The following is a 20,000-nucleotide window of genomic DNA, read 5'->3' as shown; positions in this document are numbered from 1 at the left end:
AACTCTTCCCCCCTGTTGTGTTATCCTGCACCACACACGTCTGCAGGTCCTAAAACACTCCTCGCTCGTTATCTACCATTACCTACCCATCTGAAACCAAAATAAAGTTACTATCCTGGCCTACCTGAACTTAGGGCGCCTCGGGCAGGCTTGGGAGGGGTTGGGGGAGGGGTTGGGGGAGGGGTTGGGGGAGGGGTTGGGGGAGGGGTTGGGGGAGAGGTTGGGGGAGGGGTTGGGGGAGGGGTTGGGAGAGGGATTGGGGGAGGGGTTGGGAGAGGGATTGGGGGAGGGGTTGTGGGTGCGGTTAAAAGCAGATCAATGTATTCTGAAGTCCTGGGTGCGTGGGGTGGCCGGCGGGCGTTGAATTATGCATGCAGGTGGAACTTGTCTTAACCTGGTAGTTGCTGGGGCGTTAACTGGTATAGTTGCTGGGGCGTGGATGGTGGTGGTGGTTGCTGGGGCGTGGATGGTGGTGGTTGCTGGGGCGTGGATGGTGGTGGTGGTATTTACAGAACGTGAGGTGAAGGTGGTGAGTGATAGGGAAGGTGGTGAAGGGTAAGATGCGTTATGAATGTTAAATAAGGTGGTGGAATGGTATGGAAGATGGCGAGGTAAGGAAGGAAATGATTGCTAAAGGTGATAAAGGGCGTACTGGAGAGATGGGAAGAAAGATGGATAGGGAAAGAGATGCGAGAGAGTGGGAGATGGGACCAAACTCTCACAAGTCGAGCCTGGCCTCGGGCCGGGCTTGGGGAGTAGAAGAACTCCCAGAACCCCATCAACCAGGTATCAACCAGGGAGAAATAGACCCGGGTGAAGCCGGGTACTCCCCTCCTAACAAATAACCCCAGAAAAACCCCACCTCCACCTCTCCCGCACGCCCCCGCAGCTACACAGGGCGCACCACCGCCTCCAGAGCGTAGTGGGCTGCGTCAGCGGTCAGCGCCCGGCTGCGCGTACGGTCTCCCGTCAGGATAGACGGTCTCGCTTCCCAACCTCCGCGTGCCTACAAGGCAATAATTATCTTGGAATCAATGAACTTTCAAGATTATATATGACAAAAAATATACGCTTGACAGCCCACACGGGAGTAAGAGTCGCATCACATCTGCCCCTGGCGTGCAAGGGCGTGCTACGATAAAAGACAGGGCGTGCAAGGGCGTGCTACGATAGATGACATGGCGTGCAAGGGCGTGCTACGGTAGATGACATGGCGTGCAAGGGCGTGCTACGGTAGATGACATGGCGTGCAAGGGCGTGCTACGGTAGATGACATGAGCTCTCGACACCTGGGCGACAACCCTCAAGATGAGCCTCCTGGGGACCTCACCACCTCTCTCCACTCACCTCCGCTGTAAGTACATGTCCCACCGTAACACTCAGCCAACCAGCTAAGCTTCCCGACGGCCCAGCTGGGAGAAGGACCAGCTGGTAGCGGGACCAGCTGGTAGCGGGACCAGCTGGGAGAGGGACCAGCTGGTAGCGGGACCAGCTGGAGTAGACAACGTGGTGCACGGAAATAATAATTATCCCGTTTGGGGGTGATACAAAGATGGGTGAGGTGATGGTAAGGGGTAAGAGCAAGGCTGCAAGCCAGGAGAGCAAAACAAAGAGAGAGAGAGAGAGAGAGAGAGAGAGAGAGAGAGAGAGAGAGAGAGAGAGAGAGAGAGAGAGAGAGAGAGAGAGAGCGGGGGGAGGGGAATAGATGAGATAGGAGGTACAGAGGAGATGGGTGGACAGCCAGAAGGGGACCAGGTAAGGGAAGGAAGGTGGACACGGGGGAAGGGGGAGGACAATGGCAGGAGTTTGGGCGGAGGTCGTGAGCTGTATACACCAGCATCTACACACACACACACACCAGCACCTACACACCTCCACACACCAGCATCTACACACACACACACACACCAGCACCTACACACCTCCACACACCAGCATCTACACACACACACACACCAGCACCTACACACCTCCACACACCAGCATCTACACACCACACACACACACCAGCACCTACACACCTCCACACACCAGCATCTACACACCACACACACACACCAGCCTCTACACACCACACACACACCAGCACCTACACACCACACACACACCAGCATCTACACACACACACACACCAGCACCTACACACCTCCACACACCAGCATCTACACACCACACACACACACCAGCACCTACACACCTCCACACACCAGCCTCTACACACCACACACACACACCAGCCTCTACACACCACACACACACACCAGCCTCTACACACCACACACACACACACACCAGCATCTACACACACACACACACACCAGCATCTACACACCACACACACACACCAGCATCTACACACCACACACACACACCAGCATCTACACACACACACACACCAGCATCTACACACCACACACACACACACACCAGCCTCTACACACACACACACACACCAGCCTCTACACACCACACACACACACACACCAGCATCTACACACCAGCATCTACACACACACACACACACACCAGCATCTACACACACACACACACACCAGCATCTACACACCACACACACACACACACCAGCCTCTACACACCACACACACACACACACACCAGCCTCTACACACACACACACACACCAGCCTCTACACACCACACACACACACACACCAGCATCTACACACCACACACACACACACACCAGCATCTACACACCACACACACACACACACCAGCATCTACACACCAGCATCTACACACCAGCATCTACACACACACACACACACCAGCATCTACACACACACACACACACCAGCATCTACACACCACACACACACACCAGCATCTACACACACACACCAGCATCTACACACCACACACACACACACACACCAGCCTCTACACACCACACACACACACACACCAGCCTCTACACACACACACACACACCAGCCTCTACACACACACACACACACCAGCCTCTACACACACACACACACACCAGCCTCTACACACACACACACACACCAGCATCTACACACCACACACACACACACCAGCCTCTACACACACACACACACACCAGCATCTACACACCACACACACACACACCAGCCTCTACACACACACACACACACCAGCCTCTACACACCACACACACACACCAGCATCTACACACCAGCATCTACACACACACACACACACCAGCCTCTACACACACACACACACACCAGCCTCTACACACCACACACACACACCAGCATCTACACACCACACACACACACACACCAGCATCTACACACACACACACACACCAGCCTCTACACACCACACACACACACACACCAGCATCTACACACACACACCAGCCTCTACACACCACACACACACACACACCAGCATCTACACACCACACACACACCAGCATCTACACACACACACACACACCAGCATCTACACACCACACACACACACACACCAGCATCTACACACCAGCATCTACACACCAGCATCTACACACCACACACACACCAGCATCTACACACACACACACACACCAGCATCTACACACCAGCATCTACACACCACACACACACACACACCAGCATCTACACACCAGCATCTACACACCAGCATCTACACACCACACACACACACACACCAGCATCTACACACCAGCATCTACACACACACACACACACCAGCCTCTACACACCACACACACACACACACCAGCATCTACACACCAGCATCTACACACCACACACACACCAGCATCTACACACCACACACACACACCAGCATCTACACACCAGCATCTACACACACACACACACACCAGCATCTACACACCACACACACACACACACACCAGCCTCTACACACCACACACACACACACACCAGCATCTACACACCACACACACACACCAGCCTCTACACACACACACACACACCAGCATCTACACACACACACACACACCAGCATCTACACACACACACACACACACCAGCATCTACACACACACACACACACACACCAGCATCTACACACACACACACACACACCAGCATCTACACACCACACACACACACCAGCATCTACACACACACACACACACCAGCATCTACACACCACACACACACACCAGCATCTACACACCACACACACACACACACCAGCATCTACACACACACACACACACCAGCATCTACACACACACACACCACACACACCAGCATCTACACACCACACACACACACACACCAGCATCTACACACACACACACACACCAGCATCTACACACCACACACACACACCAGCATCTACACACCACACACACACACCAGCATCTACACACCACACACACACACCAGCATCTACACACCACACACACACACACCAGCATCTACACACCACACACACACACACACCAGCATCTACACACCACACACACACACACACCAGCATCTACACACACACACACCAGCATCTACACACACACACACACACACCAGCATCTACACACACACACCAGCATCTACACACCACACACACACACACACCAGCATCTACACACACACACACACACCAGCATCTACACACCACACACACACACCAGCATCTACACACCACACACACACACACACCAGCATCTACACACACACACACACACCAGCATCTACACACCACACACACACACCAGCATCTACACACCACACACACACACCAGCATCTACACACCACACACACACACACCAGCATCTACACACACACCAGCATCTACACACACACACACACACCAGCATCTACACACACACACACACACACACCAGCATCTACACACACACACACACACACACACACACTTCATACAGCGTGTAAATACTGTAACCAAGTCTTAGAATGGCAGCAAGGCGAAGGAAGGTATCGATGGATGGGATTGGTGGAGAAGGGAGGGGGAGAAGGGAGGGGGAGGGGGGGAGAAGGGAGGGGGGAGAAGGGAGGGGGGAGAAGGGAGGGGGGAGAAGGGAGGGGGGAGAAGGGAGGGGGGGAGAAGGGAGGGGGGAGAAGGGAGGGGGGGAGAAGGGAGGGGGGCGAAGGAAGGGGGCGAAGGAAGGGGAAGAAGGGAGGGGAAGAGGAAGAAGGAAGAGGAAGAAGGGAAGGACTTGTGGTAACTAAGGGGAGAAAGACAAGACGGATAGGGAAGAAAGTATAACAAAATACTCCATAAAAGAGACTGATGGAAACCTCTCACCTGTACCCCCCCCCCTACCCTACCCTTCCCCCCCCCCCCTTTTCCCATTCTCCTACCCGCTTCTTCCTCTCCCTTCTCCCTCTTCTCATCCTTTACCTATTATATCTGCGTGTCTGTCTCCCTCCCTCCTTACCTTTCCAATGATAACAATTTTTTCGCATTCCCTCACCAATCAATAACTTTTTTTCCTCCACTTCTCTATTTTTCTGCACGTTCCCAACAATTGATGGACGCAGCGTGACAATGGAATTTTTCTTGCGTCGCTAAACTCAATTGCCAGAGTCTCACGTCGACCCGAAATTGGTATCCCCGCGGAGTGCTAACTTGAGCTCACTTCAAGTCTCTTAAAAAAAAAACCAGAGAGCGCAAATTTACAAACACAAATGTCCCATTTGCAGCACCTTAAGACAGAAATGTACTTGGCCGTAATAAGAATTATTGTAATTACTAAGTGGTGTTCTTAACGACGATACGCAGAGCGGTGGAAAGTGGTTAAAAAAGTTGTGGAAAGCAGGAGACGATAGAAGGTAGAAACGTCTTGAGGAGCGTTCTGGTTGGTACAAGTGTGCAGGTCCTGGCATACCTGTGTTACACACACTACACCCACCGCGACACCCACTAGTTTTTACACCTTATATTTTAACAGTAGCAACACAGAGACCCAAATGCGGCTCGTAATGCATCCGCACGAATACAGGACTTGAATTCGTCATTAATTAAAAGCCATTTTGTCAAAGGCAAACCCGATCATTATCATCCCAAATCGAGGCCACAATCTCGCTTTCGGACGCAGGACACGGTTGCGTGGGGCCCAGTCTCGCGGTGCTCAGTAAAACTAAACGAAGCAAACCTGTGCACTGAACACACTCACTTTTAACGTGGCGTCCGGTGCGCAGTGACTGACGCGCAGACATCAAGCAGCGCTCCAAGACAATACAGCGGAAGACAAATAATGTGATAAAGAAAACTGCGCCTGGTAACTCTGGTCTGGGCGGGACTCCTAACCCACCACCAAACTGCCATTCACGTCCAAGACAATTTTCAGACCAGCGGAAATCTTTAAGGAAATAGCGGACTTCAAGCATCATCTTCGTCATCGAGCAGTTGTATAAACTTTTAAACATGGTAATGTTGCTACCGTGTTAGCGCACTGAAGCCGAAATGAGCTTTAAAATCGGAGAAGAGTCCGTGGGAGCTACTTCCGCCCACAGCCGTGAGAGAATGGCAGAGAGAGAGAGAGAGGGAGGGAGGGATGGAACAGATTCCCACGATGTCTTGCTACGATAAACCACCTCTCCAAGACGATCCCACGTTAGTCTGCATCTCCCAAGAAAATTGCTATGTCTGCCTCTTCCAGTCAGTCCCCCACGACAGTCCATTGCTTCCAGTAAATCGCTCGACAGGTTATCGACGTCTTTAAAACCTGTCATTATCTCTTCCAAATAATTCCTTAAGTCACCTTCACCCAGCAAGTCCAGACCGATGATCCGTCTTATGAAGGGTAACATCCACTGCCTCTCGTCTCGCAGCGTTGACTGAACAATGTAGTCGAGTCGAGGACAGTCACCAGACCTCGAGGACAGTCACCAGACCTCGAGGACAGTCACCAGACCTCGAGGACAGTCACCAGACCTCGAGGACAGTCACCAGACCTCGAGGACAGTCACCAGACCTCGAGGACAGTCACCAGACCTCGAGGACAGTCACCAGACCTCGTGGATAGGTCATGTCCACTATCTACAGCTGACTGGAAACAAAAGTTTCTCGCCTGCAGCCAATGTAAAGAGCGTTTTCTACGCTCCAGCAAGCGACGCTGAGGGGGGCCAGCAAGCAAAGCTGAGGGGACCAGCAAGCACGACTGAGGGGGGCAAGGCTGAGCCTCAGACTGTCCTCAGCCAGCAAGCAAGGCTGAGGACTCAGACTGAGCGGCTAGAGGCTAGAGCCGAGGAGCCTGGCGTGTGGGAGGCGGCGAGGACTGGCCAGTCGGGGATTCCAACGGAGCGTCAGGTAGTGATCCAACCCTGTACACCAGACCGTTAAAGATGCCAGTCTCGGCATTTCCTCGAAGCTGAAATATTTTGAATCCCTCCCCCCCCTCCCCCCCCTGGTAAAGGCCCAAGCACTCGTTAAGATCAAAGCAGAATCAGCTGCTTTGCTCTTAAGAAAATAAGACAGCTGATCACTTAGTGTAAAAACTCTTAAGAATGGTAATTAGTTTACTTAATAAATTCCTCTCAAGGAAAGCAAGGGTTTGTTACGGTCACTTGCACTCGCCTTCACTCATTTGTTGATTAATAAGCGTATCCGTAATAAGCGTATACTAATAAGCGTATATAAGCGTATAGTAATAAGCGTATATAAGCGTATACTAATAAGCGTATATAAGCGTATATAAGCGTTCACGTATAAGCAAATATTTACGTCCTAAATTCGACAAACATGACAAAATTTGAATCATTCCATCTATGTATTGCAGAGTTTTCACACTTCGAACGTGTGAACAGCTTTCATGGGGTGGGCTTGGAGGGTGGTGGTGGGTTGTGGGTGGGGCTCGGGGAGTGGGTGGTGGGTTGTGGGTGGGGCTCGGGGAGTGGGTAGTGGGTTTGTGGGATAGACAGCATGGGGTAGAGGGCTTGGGTGTGTATTTATTATTTGTGCCTGCAGAATTGAGTTATTAGCTTTTGGACACTGCATTTCTAACCTATAATTTTTTTCATCTATTATATCTACTACATATATTTCTCTCTAACACATGCACACACACTCCCCCTGTCAGAGTGGTTGACAAATGGAATGCATTAGTCAGTGATGTGGTGGAGGCTGACTCCATACACAGTTTCAAGTGTAGATATGATAGAGCCCAATAGGCTCAGGAACCTGTACACCTGTTGATAGACAGTTGAGAGGCGGGACCAAAGAGCCAGAACTCAACCCCCACAAGCACAATTAGGTGAGTACACACACACACACACACACCCAGGAATCAGCGGGTAGCGACTGTCTAACTCCTAGGTACCTGTTTACTGCTAGGTGAACAGGGGGCATCAGGATGAAAAACTCAGCCCATTTGTTTCTGCCTTGGTCGGAAACTGAACCCGAACCCTTAAGACTACGACCCCCAAGCTCTGTCCATTCAGCCGCGAAGCCCCCTGTGTGTGTGTGTGTGTGTGTGTGTGTGTGTGTGTGTGTGTGTGTGTGTGTGTGCGTGTGTGCGTGTGTGCGTGCGTGCGTGTGTGCGTGTGTGCGTGTGCGCGCGCGCTTACGAACAAGACTCACAATACCAGGCAGCAGAAAATTGAACTTCAAATACCGTAATTTAACGTAAGTGGAGGTGAGAGGAAGGAGAAGAGAGAAGGTGAAGGTAATAGATGTGGAGGAGGAGGAGAAAAAAGAGAGAGAGAGAGAGAGAGAGAGAGAGAGAGAGAGAGAGAGAGAGAGAGGAGAGAGAGAGAGAGAGAGAGAGAGAGAGAGAGAGAGAGAGAGAGAGGGAGAGGGAGGGGGGGGGGAAGAGAAGGGAAGAGGAGTCTAGAAATAAAGCATTTAGTAGCTGAGAGAAGAATGATGTCCCCCCTCTCCCCAGACCGTCCCTTTATGGTTAGGTCCTCCCGCATGTCCAGGTGGTGGTAGGAGGAGGGAGAGAGTCGAGGGGAGGGAGGGGGGAGAGGGGGCGGGGAGGGGGGAGGGGGAGGGGAGAGGGGGAAGGGGGAGGAGGGGGAGGGGAGAGGGGGGAGGGGAGAGGGGGAGGGGAGAGGGGGAGGGGAGAGGGGGAGGGGAGAGGGGGGGGAGAGGAGAGAAGGGGTGGGGGAGTGAGGGGGAAAAAAGGGGGGGGGGAGCGCTGGTCATGCGCCAACAGTCTCCAGGAGCAAACAAACAACTACCTGCTTGAGGAAAAGCACTTCTCTATGAACCGACAGGAGGGTAGGGGAAGGAGGAAGGGGAAAGGGAAGGGGCAAGGGGAGGAGGAGGGGGAAAATATCAGGGAATGGGTAACAGATAAGGGAAAGGGCGAGTTTGAACAGGCGTAGGTGAGGGATAGTCACAAAGGGGGGGTAGAGGAGAGGGCCAAGGATGTAAGCGGAAGGGAGAATGAGAAGGGGTGGAAGCTTAATATGAGAAACGTGGATAAAAAGTGGAAGGGGGAAGAGGGGAGGGGAGACGAAGAATGGCATTGAAGAAAGAGGGTGCTGGGATGGGAAGGCAATAGAATCCAAGCGGTTCAAGGGGAGACGTCGAGTGAGGACAGTAGAGATGAATCTGAGGTGAGGGAAGATGAGGGAGAGCAGCGAGGGGCGTATTCTCATTAGCCGAGGTAAAGTTGCAGACCCCCACAGACCCCTCACAGACCCTCCCAGACCCTCACAGACCCTCACAAACCCTCAAAAAACCCTCACAGACCCTCACAAACCCACACAAACCCACCAAGGCTGACAACTAGGGACCGGACTGGATGGGACCAACTGAGCACAGAGGGAGTCGACGACAGACACAGTTCCCACAACAAAACGATGAACAAGAAGTGCTGCAGAACATGCAAGAGGAACAACTTTCCACAATACAAGTCAAACGCGTCAAGAGAAGCAACATTAACCTCTAACAACACTTAAGACTTATGTAAAGACTCAATGTGTGGAAAATCTCCAACGTTCAAAATTATTTCATGAAGACAAAAGTGACATTAAAGAACACTGAAGTATTCCAGTTCACAGTATACTAACGCGCTAGCCGCCTTGTGGGAGCCAGTGTTACACAAGCCACGTTGCGGCCTCTAGAACAACACTTACCTGCATAAAACAACACATTAACTTGCATCAGAAATTCACAAACACACACACACACACACACACATACACACATTGTGGCCCTGTTGATTGACGGTTGAGAGGCGGGACCAAAGAGCCAGAGCTCAACCCCCGCAAACACAACTAGGTGAGTACCACTAGGTGAGTACACACACACACACACACACACACACACACACACACACACACACACACACACACACACAAAACACACATTCAAGATTCTGAAGGGGATTGATAGGGTAGATAAAGACAGTCTATTTAACACAAGGGGAACACGCACAAGGGGACACAGGTGGAAACTGAGTGCCCAAATGAGCCACAGAGATATTAGAAAGAACTTCTTTAGTGGCAGAGTGGTTGACAAATGGAATGCATTAGGGGGTGATGTGGTGGAGGCTGACTCCATACACAGTTTCAAGTGTAGATATGACAGAGCCCGATAGGCTCAGGAATCTGTACACCTGTTGATTGACGGTTGAGAGGCGGGACCAAAGAGCCAGAGCTCAACCCCTGCAAACACAACTAGGTGAGAACAACTAGGTGAGTACACACAAACACACACAAACACACACACACAGACACACACACACACACAGACACACACACACACACACACACACACACACACACACACACACACACACACACACACACACACACACAAGGCCATATTTGTTGTAAAGGATACAGTTGAGCATATCTGGGACGGTGTTCATCTCCTCGGAGTGGTAGAAGGACTTGAACTCCTTCCGGAGGTCATAGAAGGAGTTGTAGTACTCTGGGAGCACGAGGTTGCGGGCCAGGGCCTTCGGGTGCATCACCTGCCGCAGGTGGAGCTGCCCATCCGTCACCAGCGCCACCCGACCCGTGTCCCCCTCAGCGATCTTGCTCAGTATCGCATCGAACTGAAAGGCAAAGATAAGAGAACGGGTTGGTTAGTGGTTCGTAGCAGTGATTCAGAGTTCCTGTGTTTGGTGTGGGACCTTGTGGGACCTTGAGGGACCCTGTGGGGCCCTGTGGGATCCTGTGGGACCTTGTGGGACCGTGGTCGTGTGTCGTGGGTGTGTGTCACGTCTCCAGCACATGCATGGACCCTCGAGGGGGAGGAGAGTGTGGAGAGAGGGGGGAAGAGAGGGAGGGAAGGGGGGAAGAGAGAGGGAGGGAAAGGGGGGAATAGAGAGGGAAGGGGGGAAGAGAGAGGAAGGGAAGGGGGGGAAGAGAGAGGAAGGGAAGGGGGAGGGAGCAAAAGGGGAGGAGGGGAAGCGAAGTAAGGAAATCTGAAGGAATTAGCCCCACGTACAAAGTAGGAGGAAAAAACCTGACAGTGAGGAGGGTTGGCATGAGAGGCCAGAAATAATGAGGCTGTGTGTGTGTGTGTGTGTGTGTGTGTGTGTGTGTGTGTGTGTGTGTGTGTGTGTGTGTGTGTGTGTGTGTGTGTGTGTGTGTGAGAGAGAGAGAGAAGGCCTCCGTGGCTCCTACAGGCAGGAAACAAAGCCAACCTTTCCTACTATGTGTGTCTGTTTACATGATCATGGTTACCCGTTACTTCACATGGAAATATATTAAAATTAAAAGTCATGGTCACCATCTGAGATGTTCCATCGACACTTAACACAAATAGTGGACGGCAGCTGAGTAATTTAATCAAATGGAATAAAATAATCATTAATTAGTAGCCAAAAAAACATCTGTTGTTGTTTTAGATTAAGCTACAGGGAACAAAAAGTTTCCAAGAATCACGGGCTATGGTGACCCCGTAGTGGACTTACCTGGCACAGGAGCGGGGCAAGTATCACGGGCTATGGTGACCCCGTAGTGGACTTACCTGGCACAGGAGCGGGGCAAGTATCACGGGCTATGGTGACCCCGTTGTGGACTTACCTGGCACAGGAGCGGGGCAAGTATCACGGGCTATGGTGACCCCGTAGTGGACTTACCTGGCACAGGAGCGGGGCTGTAACTTGCTGACAAAATCATCATCAGTAAGGATGAAATGTATATATTTATCACTCAAAATGTCCCATAATATATGGATTGTTTGTGGTGTGTCGTGTCATCATAAAATATTATATATATATATATATATATATATATATATATATATATATATATATATATATATATATAAAACTTATTATATATATATATATATATATATATATATATATATATATATATATATTAGTATATTTTGGTAGCAGTCTTTCCTGTAGACATATATTATTAAATATGACCGAAAAAGTAAGATTAATAATTTTAACACGAATTTTCTCAATCTTTCGTACAATATGCTTCACTGTTGGAGGTAAATCAAAAATCACTTCTCCAAAATTCATTTTTATTTCTAGTCTGACGCGACACGGGCGCGTTTCGTAAAACTTATTACATTTTCAAAGACTTCACAAATACACAACTGATTAGAACTTGCGTTTCCCTGATTTTATATCTACATTTGAGTGAGGTGGGAAGGGTGATGTGGCATTACATTTGAGTGAGGTGGGAAGGATGATGTGGCATTAACACAAGACAGAACACTAGAGGATATTAATAGGGTATTAAAAGTATCAACACAAGACAGAACAGAAACAATGGGTATTGAATAGAAGTGTTTGTAGAAAGCCTATTGGTCCATATTTCTTGATGCTTCTATATTGGAGCGGAGTCTTGAGGTGGGTAGAATATAGTTGTGCAATAATTGGCTGTTGATTGCTGGTGTTGACTTCTTGATGTGTAGTGCCTCGCAAACGTCAAGCCGCCTGCTATCGCTGTATCTATCGATGATTTCTGTGTTGTTTACTAGGATTTTTTCGGTCATATTTAATAATATATATATATATATATATATATATATATATATATATATATATATATATATATATATATATATATATATATATATATATATATATATATATATGGGCTGATTTGCAAAGTCAGCCCGTCCTCCAAACAAAGACCCAAAAGTGATTCCATGCACCCACCAAACCCCCAACTGATTATGAATGAAAAACGGTTTACACACGACTCAACTGTTGATGTTCGAACACTTCCGGAACAAGTGCTTCACTGACGAATTTTCTTCGAACCACAACGCTATAAATGCTTCACCCACGTACTACATATACAAATAATTGCCAATAGACCTAAACACCTAATCTAACCTATGCCTATATATGCACAATATGCTAATATATTATAATATTAATTTATATTTGAGAAAATTCCGGTCTTGAATGAACAGCATGAGAAAATTTATGAATTTATGAAAATTTATGAATGAGAGAGAGAAAATGAGAGAGAGAATGAGAGAAAGAGAGAATGAGAGTGAGAGCATGAGAGAATGAGAGAATGAGAGAGAGAGAGAGAGGAGTGGGAGGAGAGAGAGGTAAGGTGGGACAGACAGACAGACAGAGATGGTCATCACCGGCAGCAATGCTCTGTATGGTTCACCATCACCAGATGCCTTGTCCAGAAATAATAAATTCAAGCTCAGTCCTTCATGGAGAGTAGTGATGATGCCCACGAGTGTTCCCTGCACACATATGTGAGGGAGGAGCTGCAGGTCTGGTCAGCTGGGATGTATAGCAGCATCAACAACAGGATAAGCTGTATTCCTGGGTCCTCCCCTCACGACCTTCACCCCTCATGCTCCCCTGATGGTTGCTCTTCTGTGGTGTAGGGAGCAGCGACCCCCCCCTCTCCCCCCACGACCCCCCCCCCCACTCCCACGACTCTCCCCTCCAAATCCGCAAACAAAAAAAATCTAATGGGCTAAAAATAAAAAAAAATCTAATGGGCTAAAAATAAAAAAAAATCTAATGGGCTAAAAATAAAAATGCACCAGAAAAAATTCTGAATCCGCCAACAGAAAATAGTTTGAAAACCGCCAAAAATAAATAAATCTAAATCTGCCAACAAAACAAAATCTAAATCCAACGACGACAAATCCTGATTGGAATCTTGGCCAATTATCCAAAATGTGTTTGCTGTAGGTGCCGCCTGCACATGACTGTAAAGCTGCCGCCCAGTTGGGTGGGTGTGGAGCACATGACTGTAAAGCTGCCGCCCAGTTGGGTGGGTGTGGAGCACATGACTGTAAAGCTGCCGCCCAGTTGGGTGGGTGTGGAGCACGTGACTGTAAAGCTGCCGCCCAGTTGGGTGGGTGTGGAGCACGTGACTGTAAAGCTGCCGCCCAGTTGGGTGGGTGTGGAGCACATGACTGTAAAGCTGCCGCCCAGTTGGGTGGGTGTGGAGCACATGACTAAAGCTGCCGCCCAGTTGGGTGGGTGTGGAGCACGTGACTGTAAAGCTGCCGCCCAGTTGGGTGGGTGTGGAGCACATGACTGTAAAGCTGCCGCCCAGTTGGGTGGGTGTGGAGCACGTGACTGTAAAGCTGCCGCCCAGTTGGGTGGGTGTGGAGCACATGACTGTAAAGCTGCCGCCCAGTTGGGTGGGTGTGGAGCACATGACTGTAAAGCTGCCGCCCAGTTGGGTGGGTGTGCAGCACGTGACTGTAAAGCTGCCGCCCAGTTGGGTGGGTGTGGAGCACGTGACTGTAAAGCTGCCGCCCAGTTGGGTGGGTGTGGAGCACATGACTGTAAAGCTGCCGCCCAGTTGGGTGGGAGTGGAGCACATGACTGTAAAGCTGCCGCCCAGTTGGGTGGGTGTGGAGCACATGACTGTAAAGCTGCCGCCCAGTTGGGTGGGTGTGGAGCACATGACTGTAAAGCTGCCGCCCAGTTGGGTGGGGGTGGAGCACATGACTGTAAAGCTGCCGCCCAGTTGGGTGGGTGTGGAGCACATGACTGTAAAGCTGCCGCCCAGTTGGGTGGGTGTGGAGCACGTGACTGTAAAGCTGCCGCCCAGTTGGGTGGGTGTGCAGCACGTGACTGTAAAGCTGCCGCCCAGTTGGGTGGGTGTGGAGCACATGACTGTAAAGCTGCCGCCCAGTTGGGTGGGTGTGGAGCACATGACTGTAAAGCTGCCGCCCAGTTGGGTGGGGGTGGAGCACATGACTGTAAAGCTGCCGCCCAGTTGGGTGGGTGTGGAGCACATGACTGTAAAGCTGCCGCCCAGTTGGGTGGGGGTGGAGCACATGACTGTAAAGCTGCCGCCCAGTTGGGTGGGTGTGGAGCACATGACTGTAAAGCTGCCGCCCAGTTGGGTGGGTGTGGAGCACGTGACTGTAAAGCTGCCGCCCAGTTGGGTGGGTGTGGAGCACATGACTGTAAAGCTGCCGCCCATTTGGGTGGGTGTGGAGCACGTGACTGTAAAGCTGCCGCCCAGTTGGGTGGATGTGGAGCACGTGACTGTAAAGCTGCCGCCCAGTTGGGTGGGTGTGGAGCACATGACTGTAAAGCTGCCGCCCAGTTGGGTGGATGTGGAGCACGTGACTGTAAAGCTGCCGCCCAGTTGGGTGGATGTGGAGCACGTGACTGTAAAGCTGCCGCCCAGTTGGGTGGGTGTGCAGCACGTGACTGTAAAGCTGCCGCCCAGTTGGGTGGGTGTGGAGCACATGACTGTAAAGCTGCCGCCCAGTTGGGTGGGTGTGGAGCACATGACTGTAAAGCTGCCGCCCAGTTGGGTGGGTGTGGAGCACGTGACTGTAAAGCTGCCGCCCAGTTGGGTGGGTGTGGAGCACATGACTGTAAAGCTGCCGCCCAGTTGGGTGGGTGTGGAGCACATGACTGTAAAGCTGCCGCCCAGTTGGGTGGATGTGGAGCACGTGACTGTAAAGCTGCCGCCCAGTTGGGTGGGTGTGCAGCACGTGACTGTAAAGCTGCCGCCCAGTTGGGTGGGTGTGGAGCATATGACTGTAAAGCTGCCGCCCAGTTGGGTGGATGTGGAGCACGTGACTGTAAAGCTGCCGCCCAGTTGGGTGGGTGTGGAGCACATGACTGTAAAGCTGCCGCCCAGTTGGGTGGGTGTGGGAGCAGTTAGTTAAGATTTCCCATCACCCGAGATATCTTAAACAACACAGAAATTATCGACAGATACAACTACAGGAGACTCGACATCATCGAGGCACTACACGACAAAAAAGTCAAAACCAGCAATCAACAGCCAATTAACACATAATTACATTTTACCCATTTAAAGACCCCGAACCAACACAGAAGCAAGAAGATTAAAACCACGCAATGTACCTATTGATTCATGTCCCATCACTTCACCCAAAAACGAATATAAGCATTAACAGAGTATGCAAAATTGTCTGTGAAAATGTAAGAAGTACCCTGCGAAACGCTTCTAGGCGTCAGACCATAAATAAAGTGTGAAAATGAACTTTGGAGAGTTAATTTTTCAACTACCCCCAACAGTGAAGAAAAACATAAGAAATATTGAGAAGATTCGTGTTGGAATCATTAATCTTACCCTTACGGTCATATTCATCAACATATATATGTATGTACACATTATGTACATGTGTACGTAATGGTAAGAATTGTGTAACTTGATTCACAAGACTGTCACTTGCTCAGCTAAACAAACAACGGAGTTCAGTTCCTGAACCCATTATGTGCCTCTATAATCCCCCCTCCCCCACCGCCCACGGGATGGGTATGTGGTGCATAATAAACAAACTAAGTGAAGATGCTTGTAGTGAACTTAACGAAACAGTATTCCTTATTAATGTTATTTCTGGAAGTTCCCCTTCAAAGCTTGCCTCACAGAGCTATGCATATAATGCACTGTAGAGTGAGACAACAGGACCACAGGAACGGACAGCAATACCATCTGGGACTGACTTTGATCACGAGTCATCAACCATTTTTATTTGCTTAGTGGGTCAGCCAGAGGCTTAAGGCCCGCGCAGGAATATCCATGCAAAAAAAAAATTCAACCATATATCTGAACATTCACTAAACCTTTACATCTTTCACTAATCATGGCGGTTTAATCTGCTTTTAATGAACAAATATGAGGTTGTGTGTAAAGACAAGAACTTGACCTTGGGGTCAAGGTCGACCTCAGGTGTGTCGGGGCTGGTAGACTGCTGACATATACTGAACAGTTTACCACACAGGAAACACTGAGAGGTAGTCCTGACTCAAGGTGTTACACACCACCTCGCATTTGTTCTTTATTAAAAGCAAATTAAGCCGCTATGAATAATGAAAGATGTAAAGGTTTGGTGAATGTTCAGGTAAATGGTTGATGAATCGTGGCCCCTCAAGGCTCTGAGGATTATAAATAGATCCGGAATTTGACCCACTAACAAGAGAACTTTCAAACTATATTTCCAAACATTTTGTTTTAAATTAAATGCCTTATCTTGTGCCAGAGTGACCTGAGCAGCTTGGCACCTCAGGCAGTGGTGTGGTGTGCCAGGTGGCACCTCAGGCAGTGGTGTGGTGTGCCAGGTGGCACCTCAGGCAGTGGTGTGGTGTGCCAGGTGGCACCTCAGGCAGTGGTGTGGTGTGCCAGGTGGCACCTCAGGCAGTGGTGTGGTGTGCCAGGTGACACCTCAGGGCGGGAGGCTCCGTCACGCTCCGGGAGGTGGCGTCACTACCCCAGAGTGACGCACTGGTGGCGTCACTACCCCAGAGTGACGCACTGGTGGCGTCACTACCCCAGAGGGACGCACTGGTGGCGTCACTACCCCAGAGGGACGCACTGGTGGCGTCACTACCCCAGAGTGACGCACTGGTGGCGTCACTACCCCAGAGTGACGCACTGGTGGCGTCACTACCCCAGAGTGACGCACTGGTGGCGTCACTACCCCAGAGTGACGCACTGGTGGCGTCACTACACCAGAGGGACGCACTGGTGGCGTCACTACACCAGAGGGACGCACTGGTGGCGTCACTACCCCAGAGGGACGCACTGGTGGCGTCACTACCCCAGAGGGACGCACTGGTGGCGTCACTACCCCAGAGGGACGCACTGGTGGCGTCACTACCCCAGAGGGACGCACTGGTGGCGTCACTACCCCAGAGGGACGCACTGGTGGCGTCACTACGCCAGAGGGACGCACTGGTGGCGTCACTTTGCGGACCCTACACACTCCACCTAAACTAAAGTAAGCTTAACTAACCCATCACACACACGTTCATCCGTCACCTTGAATGATTTCGTCTGGACTTAAGGTCGGCAGCTTTCCTTACACTTGTGGGTTACAAGTGGCTTACCTGTCGACGTTCACAGTTATTCCACTCCAGCAGGCCGGCCAGCGCCTCGTCGCTACACCAGTGGCGACGACACCTGTCACCCCCGTATACTAAGCACCTCTGTAGTAATACGCATCGGTTAATGGAACCACACACCCGTCGACATAACCACGTTCCACAAATTAAAGGAACGTATGTTTAAAAACTTCAATAATCACGTATTAAATCCGCTCGCCTCTTGATCTGGTGACCTCTATCGGGTCGTCCACGCGTGACCTCGCCTGCCCCCTCCCGTCCATTACTGTCTGCCCGCTGTTGACCTGAGGTGACCTGCTCTTTGTGTGGGAAGCCCAGCGGGTCCTCCACCGACCTCCGGGTGGGGACGGCTGACCCGTCGCACCCCGCTGGAGTCAAGGTGGGCCGCCTTTATCACCCCTCCACCAGAAAACTGATATGGCACTCTCATTAAGAGAGAGAACATTAAACTGCAATAAAACGCCTTGCGACGCAATACAGATCACTGAGATCTGTGAAAGATCAACACGTCTAAATTACTGAGAGTAGGCATAGACAACGTGACAAAATTATATTGAAAGACATATTATTGGAATAAAAATATGATGCAATGTAAAGCTGGAAAATGAAATGGTACAACACACGACCATAATTCTGGTGTTGAACATCAAGTCACCAGAACCTGTTTGGAATACACGAGCACTGGCAATAAACATAATTCAAACCCTCTCACCCCTCCCCTTCCCTACCCCCCTCTCCCCCCTTCCTTAACCCACAAAATCCCTTACCATTCCAGATGAGACGCCCCTCGCTCCAGGGGCGTCTCCAGATGAGACTAGATTCGGCCGCATCTAGAGTATCCCCCAGTTCCCACAGGGCTCTGTACTCGGTCCTATCTTGTTTCTGATATATGTAAATGATCTCCCGGAGGGTATCGATTCATTTCTCTCAATGTTTGCGGACGATGCTAAAATTATGAGAAGGATTAAAACAGAAGAGGACTGTTTGAGGCTTCAAGAAGACCTAGACAAGCTGAAGGAATGGTCGAACAAATGGTTGTTAGAGTTTAACCCAACCAAATGTAATGTAATGAAGATAGGTGTAGGGAGCAGGAGGCCAGATACAAGGTATCATCTGGGAGAGGAAATTCTTCAGGAGTCAGAGAAGGAAAAAGACTTGGGGGTTGATATCACGCCAGACCTGTCTCCTGCAGCACATATCAAGCGGATAACATCAGCGGCATATGCCAGGCTGGCCAACATACGAACGGCATTCAGAAACTTGTGTAAAGAATCATTCAGAACTTTGTATACCACATATGTCAGGCCAATCCTGGAGTATGCAGCCCCAGCATGGAGTCCATATCTAGTCAAGGATAAGACTAAACTGGAAAAGGTCAAAGGTTTGCCACCAGACTAGTACCCGAGCTGAGAGGTATGAGCTACGAGGAGAGACTACGGGAATTAAACCTCACTTCGCTGGAAGACAGAAGAGTTAGGGGGGACATGATCACCACATTCAAGATTCTGAAGGGGATTGATAGGGTAGATAAAGACAGTCTATTTAACACAAGGGGAACACGCACAAGGGGACACAGGTGGAAACTGAGTGCCCAAATGAGCCACAGAGATATTAGAAAGAACTTTTTTAGTGTCAGAGTGGTTGACAAATGGAATGCATTAGGGGGTGATGTGGTGGAGGCTCACTCCATACACAGTTTCAAGTGTAGATATGACAGAGCCCGATAGGCTCAGGAATCTGTACACCTGTTGATTGACGGTTGAGAGGCGGGACCAAAGAGCCAGAGCAACC

General features: G+C 50.3%; 1 protein-coding gene across 12 annotated transcripts in view; it reads right to left on the bottom strand.

The window, feature by feature from the left end:
- LOC123760405 (epithelial splicing regulatory protein fusilli) overlaps positions 1–20,000 on the bottom strand; it is a 258,631-nt gene that overhangs the window by 209,362 nt on the left and 29,269 nt on the right. For all 12 annotated transcript variants that reach the window (XR_011229333.1, XM_069328848.1, XM_069328851.1 and 9 more), the window contains exon 3: positions 10,751–10,967. Coding sequence is in view for 11 of the 12 variants with exons in the window: in XM_069328848.1 (XP_069184949.1) it covers positions 10,751–10,967 (217 nt within the window). In the remaining variant the exon portion in view is untranslated. The remainder of the gene's footprint in view (positions 1–10,750; positions 10,968–20,000) is intronic.

This window comes from Procambarus clarkii, chromosome 22, assembly GCF_040958095.1.
Source record: "Procambarus clarkii isolate CNS0578487 chromosome 22, FALCON_Pclarkii_2.0, whole genome shotgun sequence".
NCBI lineage: Eukaryota > Metazoa > Arthropoda > Malacostraca > Decapoda > Cambaridae > Procambarus > Procambarus clarkii.
Note: the sequence above shows the minus strand (reverse complement) of the source record. Positions and strands in the feature narration are given on the sequence as shown.